Source organism: Buteo buteo, chromosome 1 (assembly GCF_964188355.1).
Source record: "Buteo buteo chromosome 1, bButBut1.hap1.1, whole genome shotgun sequence".
NCBI lineage: Eukaryota > Metazoa > Chordata > Aves > Accipitriformes > Accipitridae > Buteo > Buteo buteo.
The window spans coordinates 47,046,169-47,064,194 of record NC_134171.1 but is presented as its reverse complement, the minus strand read 5'-3'; the positions used below and the strand labels follow the sequence as shown (position 1 = coordinate 47,064,194).

The window sequence follows — 18,026 nt, the reverse complement described above, 5'->3', positions numbered from 1 at the left end:
GGTTCACATTTAGGTATTTCATTGCAAGCTAAATACTGTTTGGAAGTTAACTGTACTGAGAGGTGGTTTGCATATGAACTGCTATAAACTTACATGAACCTAACATTACAAAAAAAAAAACCCAAAACAAAACAAAACAAAAAAACCCCAGCAACTTCTATTTTAAATTCTGTAATGAAAAGTCCTGTGAAGTATGTGCCTTCCAAAAGTGCATTCCATCCATTTCTAACTCCTGAGGGCCCTCTAGTGCACTGCATGCAAATGTACTGAAGAAATTCCCATTTTTCATGTTTGGGGTTTTTTTTTTGTTTGGTTGGGTTTTTTTTTAAATTTTAAAATACCCTGCCCCCTGAATTTTAGAACTTTTGGGAATCATATGTTCTTGTGATGAGAAATGAAAAACAGATAGTGGCTTTTAAAATGCTATTAAACAGCTCAGGAGTGTTTCCTATTTATGCTTTCCAAAACAAGGCATAGCATAGTTGCTATACAGATGGAAAAGTTGAAGCAGAGAGAAGTTAAGGGCTTCTGCAGAGTTAAGCAGTGAGACACTGGCAAAGCTCTGACTTCTGACTCCTTGCCTAGTCTAAGTACAAAATAATAAAATGTATATGTTTGTTGTAATTCAAGCTAATGGAGATATTCTCTTCTCCATTATTAATACTTAGGGGAACAGACAGTTAAGGAATTAGTTTATGTTTCAGATGGGTCCCATCGCAATTTATAAACTTTGTGAGTGGATTTTTTCACTGGCTGTCACTTTACTTTTTGTTGAAAAGTGTACTATTAAGTTAAGTGTTCAGCATCTGTGTGTATTACCAGGAAAAGAGCCTTCATATCACCTGCTTTTTCCAAATCTAAGTTCTTGGTGGAATAGGGATTGTAAGAAATTTCTCTAGCCACCTAAGTTCTCTCTTTTTCTTTTTAGTTCAAATTTGACTGAAGGGACATATCCCAAACAAAGATTAATTAAAAAAGTTCCAGACAAGTGTATCAATAAAGTCAGTACAGATGTGGCTACTGCTGCTTAACATTTTTTATGCTTTAAAGAACTTGCCAGAGATGGACGTTATTAGATCAGCTTTAGATGTTTGAGGGTCCCTCTGAAAGATGAAGCGTCATTAGTGACAGGTACCAGCTTTGCAGCCCATTTGACCAACAGACACTGTACATGGCTCACAGTGAGAATGGCCTCCTATATCCTATTTAATACCAGTGCAAAGTGAGTGCAAAATATCAGCAAAGTTATATGGCTAAAACCAGGGTAAATAAGGGTGAGTGGGTATTGCAGCCTGAAAGCAGAATTTCACCCATAGTGCATATTTACACATACACATGAAGAAATTTTTTGAAATGCCTCAGATAGGCTCCCCTCTTTAAAGATAAATAATGAAAAAAAAAAAATTTACACCTCCTGGATTCTGTTTTGACTTACCACTGATTTTGACAGCAAATAATTCAGCATGAAGCTTTTACGCCACTATATTTCTTCCAAGTGTCTTTGAATTATTTTGGAGGATTTTACTTTATATTGCTAATGACATAGAGTTGCTTGAGTTGGAAATGTATCACACTGCAACAGTTGTTTTCAAATGCCCAGTTCTTGCATGTAGACAGCACCATGACCTGTCCATTATAATCAAGCAGTGCCAAAACAGTCCATTCCAGTTACTAACAGCTTTCCTTTGCTATGACAATTTTGAAATCTCTTATATAATCTTCCTACTGCAACTCTTTAAAGATTATCTGCAGGAAATTATAAAAAGATATGGAGAATTGTTCTTCACTCCTCATTTCATTTGTAGCTTTGAAATCAAAATGTGTTGTACCCACTGATGTATAATGTTGACTGCTGAGGGGTTTTTGAAGCTTTCTAAATGTGATGATAGCAATAATATTTCCTTTATTTTTCACGTTCAGGAGGGAGAACTCATTCTTTAAATGTTGCATTGTTACATTCTTTGGAATGGATGGTGGTAGGAATTCAACTAAACAGGATTCAGTATCTTGTTAATTTAGCAGATATTTGCCTCTAATTTTGGATCTTTAAAAGGTACCATATCAAGAGAAATTCTTTTTTTCAGCTCTTGTAGTGTACAGCTCCAGCACCCTACTAGATTTCACAAAATAATTAAGGCTGGAATGGCTATGGACTTGTTTGGAAAGACAAAGAAAATGTTGTTCAGGTGGGTAGTAATATTCGTTCTGGAATCATTACCAAACCACAGCTGTAGCAGGGCACTAAAGGGCATTACTGAGCTGAAAGGGTCCTTTCCCTGTGGTCATAAAATATTCAAGGCCAATTTTTTGAAAGAATAGACTGACCAAATTCTGGCCTAGGTTATTGCACTTTGCCTACCTATATTTAGCCTGTAATGTCAGTTAGATTCTGTATTTATTCCTTGCTCTAAACTATATCTGTGGTATCGCCATCTGCATCCATTAAACTCAACTTCTCGCATCATTTCTTTATATACCCATATTTCATGGCCAGTGTTAACCCTGCATAAGTTTAGGAACACAGGAATATCAAAACCAATATTAGAGAATAGCAATGAACAGAAGAGGGGAATTTAAGAGGTATTTTCTAGTCCTTGACATTCCTAGGTATAATTTGAAAATGTGAATGAGTAGCTGAACTGCAGATTTGCAATTGTTTTCTTCTTTTTTTTTTTTAACTTCTGAAATTCATCTTCACTTGTACCTGCATTTGTAGAAGAAACCAGATCAACTTGTATTTGCGGGAAGGACTGTCACCCAGGGTGCTGCTGATGGTGCTGGACAAGCTACAGACTCTGAAGCAGCTGGTGGGCAGCACTGCCGCCAGCCCCCCTAGCAGGCAGTCTCTGGCCAACCTGTGGGAGACCAGTGGACTGAGCCAATGACCACCAGTCACAAGCTCCTGTGTCTTGACTCATGTGCTGGCAACCTCAAAGAGCACCATCCAGCTACTTAAATGCTCTGCTCTATTTCCAAATCTCTGAAGATGGGAAGATGATAGTAACCCATTTTTTAGGAAATAACAAAAATTCACCAGAAAGTTCTCAAAACCTCCTGTTCACAGGGTTTATGCCTAAATCATCCTCCCCTATGCAATCTTCTATAGCCTTTCACCTTTGCATCCTTCTTAATTCTACCAAGTACAGCTTCTTCCTTCTCATCTGAATTATTATTCATACTCCTTTTTTACAGCTTCTTCTGTAGGTGATCTTCTTCCTTCTTTAATCTGAACCAGGTACAGCCTTTTGGGATAGTGAATACTACACCCGGAGAACTAGAGAAAAACACAGAGAAAAACAATTGTACCAACACAGTGATACAATATTATTATTATTAATACCAAAGCTACCTAGCAGCTAGTATGTTTCTCTCCAAAATACCAGACTGGGTGTCAATTTTTACAAGTATCAGTCTTGTATTTTAAAGCAATATATCTCCTATTTCTTTATCTAAGCCTTCCTTCTTGCTCCACTCCGTCATTTCAGTTTTGAGATATGGGATTTAAAGACGTTTATGTTTTTAGTTTTCCAAGATGTCTTAGTGTGGTTCTTCCCACTGTAGTTATGGCTGCACAAGTTGCTGCGATTCAGCAAAGAACAAAATATTGTCTGTGCTGGTTTGTAGAACATTTTGCAACAAAAGACATTCTTTAAGTGAACACTTGTTATATTCATAGAAGCCTCTGGAATTTGAAATATGAATGTTGCCATTTTCCATTTCAGTAAACACTGTGCCTTCATGGACTTCCTTTCCCATATACTTTTCATCTCCAACAACCTATTAATTTCAATAAAACCAAACAGCACAAATGCATGAATCAGAATCTGCCCATATTTGAGGTGTTTCATTCGTACCATCAGTGTCATTTCAACCGTTGTGTTAATGAGAGAAACAATGTTCCAAAACCAGCATGGTTTGAAGAAATAGTGAGGAATACATGAAACAGTGAGGAATAGGTGAGTATCAGTTCAAGTGGGATAGAGACGGTAATTAGAAATGATTGATGGTGACTCCTCTGAGATCCATTCGTCTAAATGAAACCAGGGGCAGAATTTTTGGAAAACATTTTGTTTAATATCAGGATTCTTCTGAAGCCAAAACTCAACACCCCTCTTTATCCCTGGACACTTGAAAGGATGTAGTTTCAGGCTAGGCTCCTTATTGTGAGTGTTCTTGCTTTCCATGTGCAGGCAGTTCAATGTAAAAGATTCATATTTTTCTTGACATTTTCTTTTTTTTTTCTGAATAAAATAATGTAACACGTAGATGTGCACTGCCTTTAGAATAAAAAGCACTTCTTTTTTTCCAGGCTACATTTCTGATTATCATATGGGATGATGTTCCTCTTGGATGCACTACAGCTAAACTGTTTCCATAGAGATGTTCTGCAGTTCATCTCTCTAAATGTCACACGGACTGACATTTATGTTAAAATGATCGATAAATGATGCACTTCTAGCTTTACCAAGTCCACGGGACTGAGAAATTATTCTCCAAAGAAAAAAAGTATGTCCTTATTATGGATAATGCAGATTTGATTTGCAAAATATGAAGCATTACTTTAGAAGGCCTGTGCTGTGTTCGTAAGGGGATCGATTTGGGCTGCCATCTGGAAACTGTATTCCAAGAGGACAGAGAGAAATGTTTGCTTCGTGACTAAACACGCTGACTAACAGTCTGTGCTTTAACTGGTCTGGGTCAAATCCTTACAGGGAAATCTGCAGAAATCTCTTCTCCACAGCATGCAAAAGACTTTTTTTTCCTACTCGGTTTTGGCTGTCGAACAACGTGGGGGGTTCCCAGAGAAAAAGGTGGTCAGTTTTGTGCATAGGGAAAAAAAAAAAAAACAAAAAACAAAAAACAAACCCCACCGTGTGCCGGCTGCCCAGACCTGGCAGGGAGCTTCCCGGCCAGCCGCCGCTGCACGGCCTGAGAACGTTCCTGCCTCCCCCGGCAGGCCGGAGGCCTCGGGAGCAGGAGAGGAGGCGCAAGGCGGTCACCCGCTCCCCTCCGGTAGCAGTCCCGCCTTCACACCGCGTCTGAGGGGTTCCCGGGCACACGCTGCCAAAACCGGGGAGCCAAAATCACGCTGCCTCTTCTTCCACGGGTAGCGTGGTAACAGCGGCGGGCCCTGAAGTACACCGCTGCCCTTCCGCCACAGCACGCACTGTCTCATCAGCTGCCGCGTAAGACCGGGCAGAGGCGAAGGCGCTTTTATCGCGCCGGGAGCGCCTACATTTGAGGTTTCGCTGAGCGTTTCTCCACCGGCAGCCGGCGCCCCGGCCCGCCTCGCCCTCCGCCTGCCGGGCCTCCACCGCCTCTCCCGGCCGGGGTAAGCGGCCGGGGAGGAGGCGGGCCGAGCCGAGGCGAGGGGCGGCGCGGCGCGGCGCAGCGCCCGGCCGGAGCGGCGGGGGGGAGGCCTGTGCCCGAGCCTCGAGCGCGGCGGCAGGGCGGCGGGGGCTGTGGCGGGGGCGGAGGGGCGCGGGCAGCGGTTGGCGCGGCGAGGCCCGAGGCCGCACGGAGGGCCCAGGCGAGGGATCAGCCGGTGCGGGCCCATCGCCGGCCGCCCTTCCGCCCCGCCGGCGGCGGCAGCAGCGGAGCGCCGTAAAACGCGCGGCGGCTGTCAGCCGGGGGTAGGGCGCTGGGGAAAGGAAGGAGGGTGTCCGGCATGGTGGTGGTGGCGGCGGCGGCGGGGGGTTGAGTTTCCTGCCGGGGTGCGTTGCCGAGCGGTTGGCCTGCCCGGCCGCCGACGCGTCCTCCCGCGGCGGCCTCGGCCGAGAGCTGGGCCTGCCCCGTCTGCGGGCCGAGTCCCGCCTGCAGCGTGGGCCTGCCCTGCGGAAGGCCGGGCGGGTTGTCCTCGGTGGAATCCGCCTGTGCCGAGGGCTCGGCCGCGCGGTTTTCCTCCTTGTTGCGTGATACCGCTTGCTGAAAACAGTGCCGGGCGAACGTCTCTCAAAAGCGTTCGTCTTAGGGAAGCAAAGAAACGTTTCTTGAGCAGCTAGGTGGGGGTCGCGGTGTCCCGAGACTCTAAAATAAGGACGAAAGTCTCCACCCTTAATGGCAAATAGATGATAGGAGAAACGTGCAAATACACAGTCAATGTGACGTGCAGCCTCTAAAAATACCTGTTCAATGAGCTCAAACAGTTTCTTTTGGATCTTGGCAAGACCTGGGATCTGCCTCGAGGTGAAAGCTCCCAAGGGCAGGCTTCATGATTTCATTGCCTGTCTGCAGAGCCCGTAGCAATGTGTTGCTGTTGCATTAAGTGAGCATTATAATTTGTTGTGTCTCTGTGTGAAGGAAGAAAACGGTGGCATATTTCAGAGGAAACAGTGAAAATACAGAGCACAACCTTCCAGTGAGGTAAACCAGTGAAGTTAGTAGGATAAGGGCAATGTGTGCCAACAAAATTCCATTATATTTCCTCTACAGCTTGGGAACCCTGAAGTGCCCTTCAGTAAGGACTACTTAGTGAAAAAAACCCTTCAATAACAGCAACAATTCCAGTTGTCTCTGCTTGAGTTTCAGATACAACCACTGTGTTCTAATATCTTAGCAGCTTCAGCAAGTGCTTCTGGCTTGGCATTTGGTAGCTATAAATCTGGCAAGAACATAGGATTGTAGAGAAGAGGCTTTTAGTGAACTCTCTGCAGCTTTGTGACGTGCAAAGTATATGCAAGCATTTGCAAAAAAGTATAGTCAACTTAATGCTGTGTGCCAGTTCATTATTTGCTCTTGACATTGGATCATACAATTGTAGAATAATTTAGCTTGGAAGGGACCTCTGGAGGTTATCTAGTTCAACTCCCTGCTTAAAGCAGTGCTATCATTGAAGTTACAGGAGGTTGCTCCAGGCCTTGTCTGGTTGAGCTTTCTCTTGAAGGTTTTAAAATGGAATTGAAAGTTAGGTCTGAAATTAAGCCAAATTTGGAGCTAAGTGCCCCAGCCTTTGGAAAGTTACAGAGTTTTAAGCAGTCTGAATGAAGCATACTCTTCCTTGGTTAATTGGAATTTGTGTTTCCATTTTTGGTGTCATGATTCTGATTCTCCAATTAATGCAACAGCCTTCAATGTGCACAATATAGAGATTTTTGGAAGATAAAAAGCGAGCAGAAAAGTATACTGCCCCGCAGCACACAGATTTTCACTTAGAACATAGAAAACTGAAATATTTTTCAAGTAACATTTCTCTGTACATTAACAAAATCAAAAAGGCTGATAAACCAGTTTAGATTTGAAAGGTTTGTAATGTTTTACCAGCGTAATGACTTAGTTATTTAAAGGCTAAAATACTGAGCCCTGCATTCATAGAGGTGCGGTGTAATCAGCTTTATTTCTATGTTTTTAACAGCATGAAGTTCTTCCTGTGCAAAACCCAGCTCTTGCATTGTACTTGCCCACTAAATGAGTTAAACTTATTCACTTAGTGAATCAAGGTTGATGGAATGAAGGTAGCTGATGTTACCCTTTATCTATCTTAATCCATTGTTGTGGTGTCACGGTGTTTCTTAACCTGTGAAGTCACTCTTTGAAGAAATCCCAGCATTATTATTTGCACTGCTCAGTGTCTATAGGTCCCAGGTAAAACATACTTTACAGAAGAGTCTTAAATATGGTGAAAACTTCTTGGAGAAGCTTATCCTCTAAGAAGGCAAGAAAGATGAAGAGTGAAGGAGAAAAAGATAGTGAGATAAATGGAAATACCTGTGCCGTTGTACCTTCATGATGTGTCTTCTAAGTGTCATCTGTGTTTTTCTTAAGTACTCAAGTTAAAAATATACGGACATCTTTCCAGGGGAAAAAATATAGAAACTAAATGGTTATATTAGTTGTGGGATTGAACTTTTCACCTGCTAATGCAAATAATTAATTTCAGCCGACACTGATGGCACTGCTGAAGCTCTAGATAAAAGCACAACCTCAGTAGATGCAGTTGTCAGTGTCCTAAGGACTCCAGAGAAGGTAAGACTGGAGGGTAAAATAAGATGAAAGAATGTGCAGCAGCTCAGCTCTTCCTTTTGTGCAGAGAGTGTAGTCACAGGACCCCTTACAAGACTTGGCAAAACTTCCACCATCCTATTTCAGCTTTTTTCCTCCAGGCAGTAGCTAGTCCACCTACACTGGAGAATGTCAAACTGCATTAGGATGTCATTTGATTCAGTATAAATAGCATTACTTTGACAACAGGATTGCATATGTATCTCTATAAATATGCCCCTTTATACTCACAGCCTATTGAGTATCCTGTTGCTGTTTGAAGTTAAAATTTCCAAACACTGTTCTTATATGTAGTCTTTTAAGTGTGGTGTTAAGATTATGCATGCAAAGATCACGTTATTATAGTTGTTCTCAGAGCTACCTTTTCTGTCAAAGTCATAATCCGTATCAAAAGTATATATGTGGCACTTCTGTTGAGTATAACCTTAAGATGAATCTCCCACTTAAAAAAAAAGGGGGGGGGGAGGTATTGTGGGATTAAAAAAAATCTTTGCCTTTCTTACTATAGTTATGTGGAATGAACAAAGAAACTTTAGAGGCAGCTTCTGCCTTTGTTTCCCGCAGAAAAAAATGAACCTTTATTCATGTTTTGTATCAGCTAGAGCAATCCCTATGGTTACTTTATGATCCTATATTGATCCAACTGTGGCATCTATAGGATCTCTGCACCTGTTCCTGACTTCTAGGCAGCAGGGCTGCAAATTGCTGTAGCTTTTTCTGCCAATTAAGATTTTGTCTAGCCCATGCTTTTTTAGACAGCCCAGTGTGATTCCCCAGCTTTGGTTACAGGAATAAGAAATATTCTGACAGAGCATCCCCCTAAAGCATCAGGGCTTCCCATAGGCCTCACGGATTCACGTCCTCATAACCTTTGTGTGCATCTCTACGTTCACATTGTATGTTTTCAGACTTGCTTTTCTCTGAAGCTGATTATGAAACACAATAGTGCTTTTTTGGTGCATCTGTTCTTAAGTGACTTCTCTAGCACTTTACTACAGCTTTTCATGGGATTCTACAGTATACTTTGCAGTTCTTTCCAGCTTTTGAGATTGATAAGTAGGGTCCTTCAAGTTTCAGATTTCTGAACTAGGTTGGTATTATGTAATACTCCACATGTTTAATTCCACTTTCTGATTTCAGAATCTGTCAGGACCCACAGCAAAACAGTTCCACAAAAAGAGGCACCTTCAGAACAAAGATGAACATTGGGAAAGCTTACAGTGCCTTTAACAACAGCAATGGAACAGATCTAGCTATTGGCTTTACCTCCTCCACAGTAGCTGTCCTTCTATTTGGGACAAACTTTGTGCCTGTTAAGAAGTTTGATACTGGTGATGGTAAACTTTTTTATATTCTTTTGTTGGTTTTGGGTTTTTTGCTAATAGGAGTAATATTTTACCAGCAAATATGAGAGTTTCTATAGCTAGAGTTATAAATATCATCACAGCCTTAATCCATAGAGCATGTTTTAATTTTCTTTGCTATTGTTAGGGTATAAAGCAATAGTGCATGGGTTCAGGATGTGGCAAATCTTTAGAAAAATGTTTTTATGTAGTGTTGTGCACTTTAACAGTGGTGATATGCATTTCGTGAGCATTTCACAATGGAAAGTAAAATGTCCTTTCTTCTACCCTTGTGGGGATTCTCAAATACATACAGTGTTATTTATACTGTAAAAGCTGTTGGACTTTGGAGTATTACCTTTCAATTGTGGACCTAACATAAAAACAATCAAAAATTGAAATTTTAATACTTTTATCTGATGGCTCAGTGAGAGGAAACAATAGCGTCTCTTTCTTACTTGGAATTTTATCACTTTACTGTACTAGGTTGATGTTGTATTTGCACATTTATATGAAGCATAGTCGGTTAGTTACCAGATCCCTAGATGAATAAATCTGCCATTATGTTACTGCAATAATAGTATCTGCATTACAGGCTGGATATAACCTCTCTCTCTTCTTTGTGCCAAATATGGTCCTAACAAGACAAGGCTGGTCTTTAAAGTGAAAAGTCTTAGCTCAGCTGGCATAAAGTTAACTGGTCTGCCTAGTTGACCCTTAGAGAATCTACAAAGGTAGAAGAAATGTGTCCAAAGGTTTTATTATCCTCAATGTCCTGGATTAGTGGAAAAGCCTGAGCTTTGAAGAGTTTTGTCCTGTGCAGTCATCTGTGTTAGCTGCTACTAGGGTGGTGGGAGAAATTTGTGGTAACTGAATATCCTCTTTGTCAGAAGTATGTCAAAATTTTCATGTGTTTGAGAATCGGGGCTTGTGTAAACTTTGTCCAGCAAAGTGTCTTTTGTAGCTGCATATAAAGAATGCACAGTAAGGAAAAGGTTTGACAGAATTATAACACCCCACCCTAAAATAGATCTTTTGAATATATTGTAACGTGGTTCCTGGAAGTTCACGAAGGAGGTGGCCACCTTTCAACTTTTTCTGTACTATTTTATCTAAAACGTAGTATGTTTAGAGATTCACACATGCAGTATTCTACAGATTCTCTATTGTGTGCATTTGATTTTTCCATAGGCATGTTCTTCCAGTGGATTCTCTGTGCCTCCATATGGATAGTTTCTTTGGTCATCAATTTAATCCAGAATTGCCCCCGGTTTTGGCCTCTGGCTATGGTTGGGGGTTTCCTGTGGGCTACGGGTAAGGATACAGAGATTCTATTTCTTGAAACACAAAGTAATCTTAACTTTTCATAAAAAGACAGTGATAAAAACTTTTCCATATATTAGGTAGTAGTTATTTGGTACTTATTTGGCTTTTTAAAGCCTTGGTATTAATGGAGCTGTGCCCGTATAGCAAATACTGTTTTATTATGCTTGTTTTATAAGCAGCGAATTTACACCAAAAATAACTTTAAAAATGGTATTGAGGAAAAGTCCATGTTTAATGTATTTATTTTAAAAAACACTATTTCCTACCAGCTTGTAGTTGCCTAAATTTTTTTGCCTTCTGAACAGTCACAGAATCTAAAGCAAAAAGCATACAAGATCACAGTCTAGTTTTTAACTGATTTTAGTTTTATTTTTTGTATTTCAGGCAATGTTACAGTTGTCCCTATTATTAAAACTATTGGCTTAGCTCTTGGTCTTTTGATATGGGCTTCTTTTAATTTGCTGACAGGTTGGGCAAGTTCAAGGTGAGTATGTTTAACTCTTAAGTCATACATAATTAATGTTGCCAATTCTTCATTAACTCCAGTGGAAAAAACTTATCACCAATAAAGAGGATTTATTATATATATAAGATCTTTTTCCCTCTTAGTAGAAAGTACTCAGGTTAATTATTTTATCTTTTTGTGTTTCCTCCATCTCAATAGGAAGAAGAATGCCCAGTGATGCTCATTAACATAATTGAGTGAATAAATAATGTATTTGTCAATGTAAATTAAATTAGTTTAAAGATTATTTTTGTAAAGTAGACATAGCTTTTTGCAAGCCAACCAAAGCACTGATCCAATATTGCAGATACAAACTTAGACAGAATTATTTACATGAGTAAAGATTTCCAAGACTGGGTTATAATTTTTATGTAGTTAGTGCCACTAAGTGAAACTGGTTAAATATTCCAGATTTGGTTGGTTTGGAATTGACCCAGAAGAGGTATCAAGACCAATCTTAAATTATATTGGAGCTGGACTTTCACTATTAAGGTAAAAATTTATTCTTATAATAAATTTCTGTAATGTAAAACATATATTTAATAACCACAAGGACAATTTAACTAGAGGGCAAATGTATTGAACTATTTTTTGCAAATTGATTTACTGTAGAATTCATGAGCTATCCATACCTAGCTGGTCAATATTGTATCTCAGAATAGAAACATACATGATATCCAGTACAGCGGTGAAATGGTTATTCATAAAAACAGAAATATATTTTTATGCTGGTACAAATGTTCAAGGCAAAGCAGTGATGCACTGGTTGTCTCCCTAGCTAGGTTATTCAAATGGTTCACTTTCCCCAAATTGTGTGAGAGAGGAGAAACTGACTAGAAGAATCTTGGTGAGAACACCTCTGAGAGATTTCTGATCTGACTTCACTCAGTCAGGGGTAAAAATCCTTCCTCTTAACTGTAGAATATGCCACAGGACCCCTTTCCAGATCCTTCGGTGTCCATGAAAAGCCAGAGGCTTTGCATTCTTTCTTGTCCTTAATAGCTCCCTGTCTTGTAACTTTTAAGCCACATTTACAACAACTCCCAAACAGTGGCTTCCTTTGGGATCTTCAGAAGGATTTCTACTCTTATTTTTTGTTTATTATTTTTTTGAGTGCACGTTTTGGTCCAAACACAGAGGAAAGAGGGTCTTTGTTATGTAGCAGTGTTCTTGCTTTCTAGCTGGGTGGCCAGGAAGGTCTTTCTAGGAACGTAACGGTGGCCCTAAATCCCAGGGGCAGTAAGTAGGCTTGCCATAAGCATGCCAAGCAGCAGATTCATGTGATGCCTTTAGGAAAAGAAGGGTCTTAAGAACATGGAGATGATGGAGCCATTCTTGATTGCTAGGAGAGAGCTGCTGCCTTAGATTCATGAATTTTGCTTCCACTTTTCCTCTTTCCTAAGAGTCTGCAGCTTTTTACCTATTACTGTTACACATAGCACGTGATTTTGTGAGGTACTGGCAAAATAGTAGCATTCATTCAGCTCACCATCTGCTTCCTGCCTGTGTCTGACATATCATGGAGAAGTGATCAACAGGGAGAAAGATCGTGACCAAACATGTTTTTCTGGCAAGCTGCACAAACTCTGAGTATGTTGCTCTGTAGCTCAGAAGCATGTATTTCATTTTAGCCTCCTGTGTGGAACTTATATATGCTTGTCTAGTCCTTCTGGAGGAAGCTGACATCCTTTTATGTCTACCCTTATTCCTTCAGTAGGAGATGAATCCTTCTTCAGATGGAGACATTCTCTTTACAGTTATGAGAAGGAATTCTTAAATCATTAAAATATCTTTCATAAAAATAAAAAACAGATCCTGCCAGCTCTGATTACAGATATTTACCTGATTTCCTGGAGCTAAGGGTACAAGTAGTAATGTTACCCTTTCTTCTTTTTATTGGCTTAGTACACTGGAGTATCAGTGAGCAATATCCCTTCTCCTTCCACATATGCGTGAGGCCCTGTAGGAGCAGTATTCCTTCATTCACATATGATAGAAGACTGAAAACTAACTTTTTCCTTGAGCACAGAGCCAATTCTATGCAGGTTTAAGCTGTTCCGTATGGAACTTTCATGTAGATGTACCATTGTATGTGTGGTTTAGTACAAAAGGGCACTGGTTACTAAATCGACTGTTGTTAACATGTGGTTGTAACTACACATTGTAAGAAGGAGACATTTCAATCCCATTACATAGAAGAGAGATCTATAAAGTGATACAAAGACTAATTTATTTACTTTGTTTCACTTAAGTTGTTTAAGACTGTTAAAAGCACTTGCATTTTTAAAATACATTAAAGTGACTCTAGGCAATAATGAAAATAAAGTAATATGCCTCCAAATGTAACTTTTGCCTCTGGACACTAAATGTTATGTCCTTATGAGCTGATGTGGTATTTATTGGTGTATTTTTTCTCTTCTGAGTGCTGTCATATTTCTTTTTATAAAAACTGAAGTCCAGAGTTCTTCAGCTTCATTAGAAAGCACGCCTTTACTGAGAGAAAGAGTAAGTACTCTACAGTTGTTATTTTACAGCAGTGAAAGTACATATCCATTTAAAACAAAAAATTTGCTTAACATTAACCAGATTTGCTAGGATTTATGTTAGACTACATAAAACTACATAAATATGCATTGATTCTATTTAATTTGTGGATCTTGTATATCTAGTCAAACGTGAGCAACAAAGAAAGTTTTCCCAAGTGTTCATTCTCTATTGTCAGCTTTAAATGGCTTAGAAGTCCTTTTTCATTATGACAGAGATGATATAAAAACCAAAGTGTATTACTTAACTATCTGAGAAGAGGAAGCAATTTTAATGAAAACTTAACTATAAAACCAGGAGGGTGCTTAGATGTAAGGCAGTGGTGTATAATTCTGTCAAGAGTTGCTGATTCTCAGCATCAGCTGTGGCACAGGTTGGGAGGCCAAGGAAAGGTGACAGACTGCCTGTCACTCCTTCTGGGAGCCCAAAGTGCAACAAAAGCTGGAGAACAATAGGCTCCTGCTACCACTGTACCTTACTCTTGTGGGTCAGTGCTCAGTTGCTACCTAAACAGAGAGCCCCTCAGAGTTTTCTAGCTGTGCTCAATGCTTGCTGGAGGTTCCAGTCTACCAGACCAAATCACAGAAGATAATCTGATAGCAGGGTTAGAATAAAGGGACGTTGCAATTTTTTCATGCTGCAGGCAGGGGTGTTAATTTCCCTGTTGCAAATAGTCCTGATATTCTGATAGTAACACCAGCGCTATCAACAAAAGGCAAAACCACATCATAAAATCTATAGATTAAGTCATTCATCAAATTTAAGGAAGGACGGGTTCTGAAAGTCAGTCTACCTGCATGCAGATTAAAAAAAATGCTAGTGCTATATTATGTAGTAAACTCAAAGTCTATATCCAAACTCAAACTTGTAAACTTTGAGGTAGGTAGATCCAATAATTAGTTTCTTATATTTAAAAAAAAAAAAAAATTCTAGAGTATTTTTGTAAATTCCTTTTGTTTCTCCTGTTTTCATTTTATTTTCTTGGAGCAAAACTGTTCTGTTTAATCCAGTGTTTGAGATTTAAAAAAAAAAAAATCAAACTAAACTAAACTTTCCTGAAAACTCTTGTGTTTTTGCAGTCTATTAATGTTTCTGAAGATACCTCTGATGACTCATGGGTGAAGAGACTTTCTTCAGCAAAAAAGAGACTCATGTAAGTTATTAACAGTTCTTTCACTGGTGCAGGCCAAGTAGCCAGAGAAAGTAGTTGAACACAGCGTAAGAGCAGAATTTGTGTCCTGTGGTTTTTCTAGTGCAGTCATGCACTAATAAATATCAGTTTTTAAAGCACTAGTATAATGTGCCTATCTATATCTGAATAGCTACACAACTAATTAGATTATTTCCTTTGTGCTGTTGAGTGTGCTTTACCTTACCAATTAAGTATTAGTTTCTACTACAAAAGAACAACATTTGGCAAAGTAAATAGTAACTAAGTAATTACAGAGCTGTTTTTTATCATGTGGTTGATCAGCACTCCAGCATAGAAGGAGCCTATGCTAATAACATGCTTCCAGGTGTGGTTTCCAAGTGAATACATCTACAGAAGGCATGGCAGTATGGTAAGGAGACAGCAAAAATGCTCCAAGGTGGAAGCAGCAGCTAGCAAGGGGCCAGGGTGGGGACTGGAGACAGCTAAGAACACAACTATCTGGAGGCGGAGAAGGGGACTAAAGAGGCAATGAACCTGGGAACAGTTAGAAAGAATATATAGACTGCAACAGTGAAGCTGAGGGGGGGACCATTTTAATTATATTTTTTGTTTGTTTTCTCCTAGCTCTGCTTTTAGGAAATCCTAGTTTGTTGATTTACCTTGTCATTAATCTAGACTGCAGGCTCTTGGGGCAAGAATTGTCTGTTACTTGGCCACAAACTATAGGAAAACTAAGTTACTGTATTGAACAATTTCTACACTAGAAAATAAAAATATGCTAAAATATATTATTTTTATAGTGTTGCTAGCAATTGTCATACGATACATAGTCTTTAACTGCAATACTGGACTTGTCTTAAGTGTATTGTCTACTTCCCTAATTAATGCTAGGCTATTTTCTCTGATTTTTGCTCTTTTTAAAGAGGATGTAGCCTGGCTGTAGTAGCTGGAATACTCTACGGTTCCAGTTTTATACCAGTACTTTACATCAAGGACCATGGAAGAAGAAATGAAACTATGTACACAGGAGCAAGTCAATTTGGTAAAGGCTAATAGATCACTTCTACTTAGTTTCATCAGTATATTGTGTTCTGCTTTTGTAAAGACATAGAGTGAAATTCTTGATATGCCTGAAAATATACCATGACAACTTAACCAGTTCTGCACTATGTTATATGTTATTCTAATCATAGTACTAGCACTTGCTTTTTCTCAGAGATGAATTACACCATTAAAAGAACAGTAAGAAACAGCCCAGAGGGTACCATACTTAACTCGTATCTATGTTTTAGAAGGCATTAAATACTAGCACTCTCAAAATACAAAGTTCATATGCCTGGAACATGAGGTAAACAAGGGCACAAGCTGTACCGATTGCCAAATTAGTACACCAGTAAAGGAAGAGGGGGAGGTTGATCATAACCAATGAGCAGAAGAGATATATAACAACATAAATAGTTAAAACCTTGTATTTTTTGAAATGGAAACCTTTTAACATAAGCCTAATCACCAATTTCAAACAACATTTCCCCAGAAACATTTTCCTTAAGATTTAGTGTATAGTCTTATCAAGTAATACTAGCAGCAGCTTTAAGAGCAACATATTGCTGAGATTGCATAATGTTGCCATTAAGAAATTGTTTGTTATGTCACATACAATTTCTCTTGAATACTGCAACTTATGTTTTCCCTAGCTAGACAAAACAGATGTTATCATTACTATAGCTGCCTTTCCTGTTGAAAACTTACAACTCCAAGGAGAGAGAGATCACCCTGCTACGTGCGTCTGCTTTATCATGTTGGAAATACTTTTAGCACATATGAAGTCCATAAAGGGTTTATTATTGTTAATGATTATAGTGATCAAAATTGTGATGCATTCTTTAAGATAAAAAAGGACAAAACTGTGCCTTGTTTAGCTTACACAGTACGTGCAGTTGCCTTGCCCTTAAAGGTGCAAAAAAGAAACAAGGCTATATACAGGAATACAAATGGAGATGGTAAGGAGAGGATTTAATTATGTTAAATATCCACCACAGTTTTGTAGCCTCACCTGAAGATTTTCTTAAGGTTTTAATAAATTAATTCAGTAGTTTGACTAATAGAGTTCCAAAAATAACGACTAACAGAAATGCATAAAAGCCTGTAATAAATGCTAGGGTCAACACAGCAGTTAATTCATGTTTAATTGACCAAATCCATCCACAGTCAGACTGGCAGCTGTGTTCGTCACAATCACAATTGAATTTGAGTTGTTCGCAGTAGCACCTTACGTGTTTTTGTCTCTGTGAATGCTCAGTGAAATAAATTTAGTTAAAATTAATAACTGATGTTTAATATAATTTTTAAATTTCTCTTTCAGATTTAGATTATGTTTTTGCACACTTCAGTGGAATATTTCTTACAAGTACCATCTACTTCTTGATCTACTGTGCAGTCAGGAAAAATAAACCTAATGTTTATCCCCAAGCCATATTACCAGGTACGACTGTTTTAAATTAGCAATTAATGTCAGTTACTTCTTCTAACCATTTTGCAGTGATTAGTTCAAACTGTGTGTTGGAATTGTAATTTGCTTTTCAAGTATCTTCATTTGACTTTTTGTCTCTGTTGAAAGATCACTCCTATTAGGTTAATTAATTAAGGTTAGGAAACAATGATAAATTTTGTTCTTATCTGAAACTAGAACAAAATGACATTGCATGTGGTGGATTTTCAAAAACTGACTCTGGCAGAGTGGAGAGCACATTGCCCAGAATATTATGAACTTTAATTTGCTACTTCAGTTGGAGTAGCTGATTTTTTCCCTTGAGCTTTGGGTTAGATTATCAGAGCCAGCTTGTTAAAGTAGTTGACATACTAAAATACATACATGCAGTTTCTGTATTATGCTATAAATATAAATGTTCCACAAATTGCTGTCTATACCTTGCTATGCATGTTTTTGATTGGAATTTATTTTTCTAGGATTTGTTTCTGGTGTGCTTTGGGCAATAGCCAATTGCTGCTGGTTCATAGCCAATCACTATCTCAGTGCAGTGGTCAGCTTTCCAATAATTACTGCAGTAAGTATATAAAAAATAAAATTTGTGACTGTAACTAAAAGTGAAGGGTTTTTTTTCCCCTCCCATTTGTAGAATTAAGTTGAAATTATGAT

The 18,026-nt window shown here is 39.1% G+C and overlaps 1 protein-coding gene across 8 annotated transcripts in view; it reads left to right on the top strand.

Annotated features, from left to right (window-relative positions):
• TMEM144 (transmembrane protein 144) overlaps positions 1-18,026 on the top strand; it is a 30,962-nt gene that overhangs the window by 2,086 nt on the left and 10,850 nt on the right. For 4 of the 8 annotated variants that reach the window (XR_012650585.1, XM_075029365.1, XM_075029348.1 and 1 more), the window contains exons 2-11: positions 2,085-2,186; positions 9,139-9,335; positions 10,533-10,655; positions 11,052-11,151; positions 11,584-11,664; positions 13,596-13,677; positions 14,796-14,869; positions 15,793-15,911; positions 17,232-17,351; positions 17,837-17,934. Coding sequence is in view for 7 of the 8 variants with exons in the window: in XM_075029348.1 (XP_074885449.1) it covers positions 2,085-2,186; positions 9,139-9,335; positions 10,533-10,655; positions 11,052-11,151; positions 11,584-11,664; positions 13,596-13,677; positions 14,796-14,869; positions 15,793-15,911; positions 17,232-17,351; positions 17,837-17,934 (1,096 nt within the window). In the remaining variant the exon portion in view is untranslated. Of the gene's footprint in view, positions 1-2,084; positions 2,187-4,804; positions 5,333-5,500; positions 5,634-7,876; positions 9,336-10,532; positions 10,656-11,051; positions 11,152-11,583; positions 11,665-13,595; positions 13,678-14,795; positions 14,870-15,792; positions 15,912-17,231; positions 17,352-17,836; positions 17,935-18,026 lie in introns of those variants that run through there. The other 4 variants (XM_075029392.1, XM_075029386.1, XM_075029382.1 and 1 more) reach the window with 4 other exon arrangements.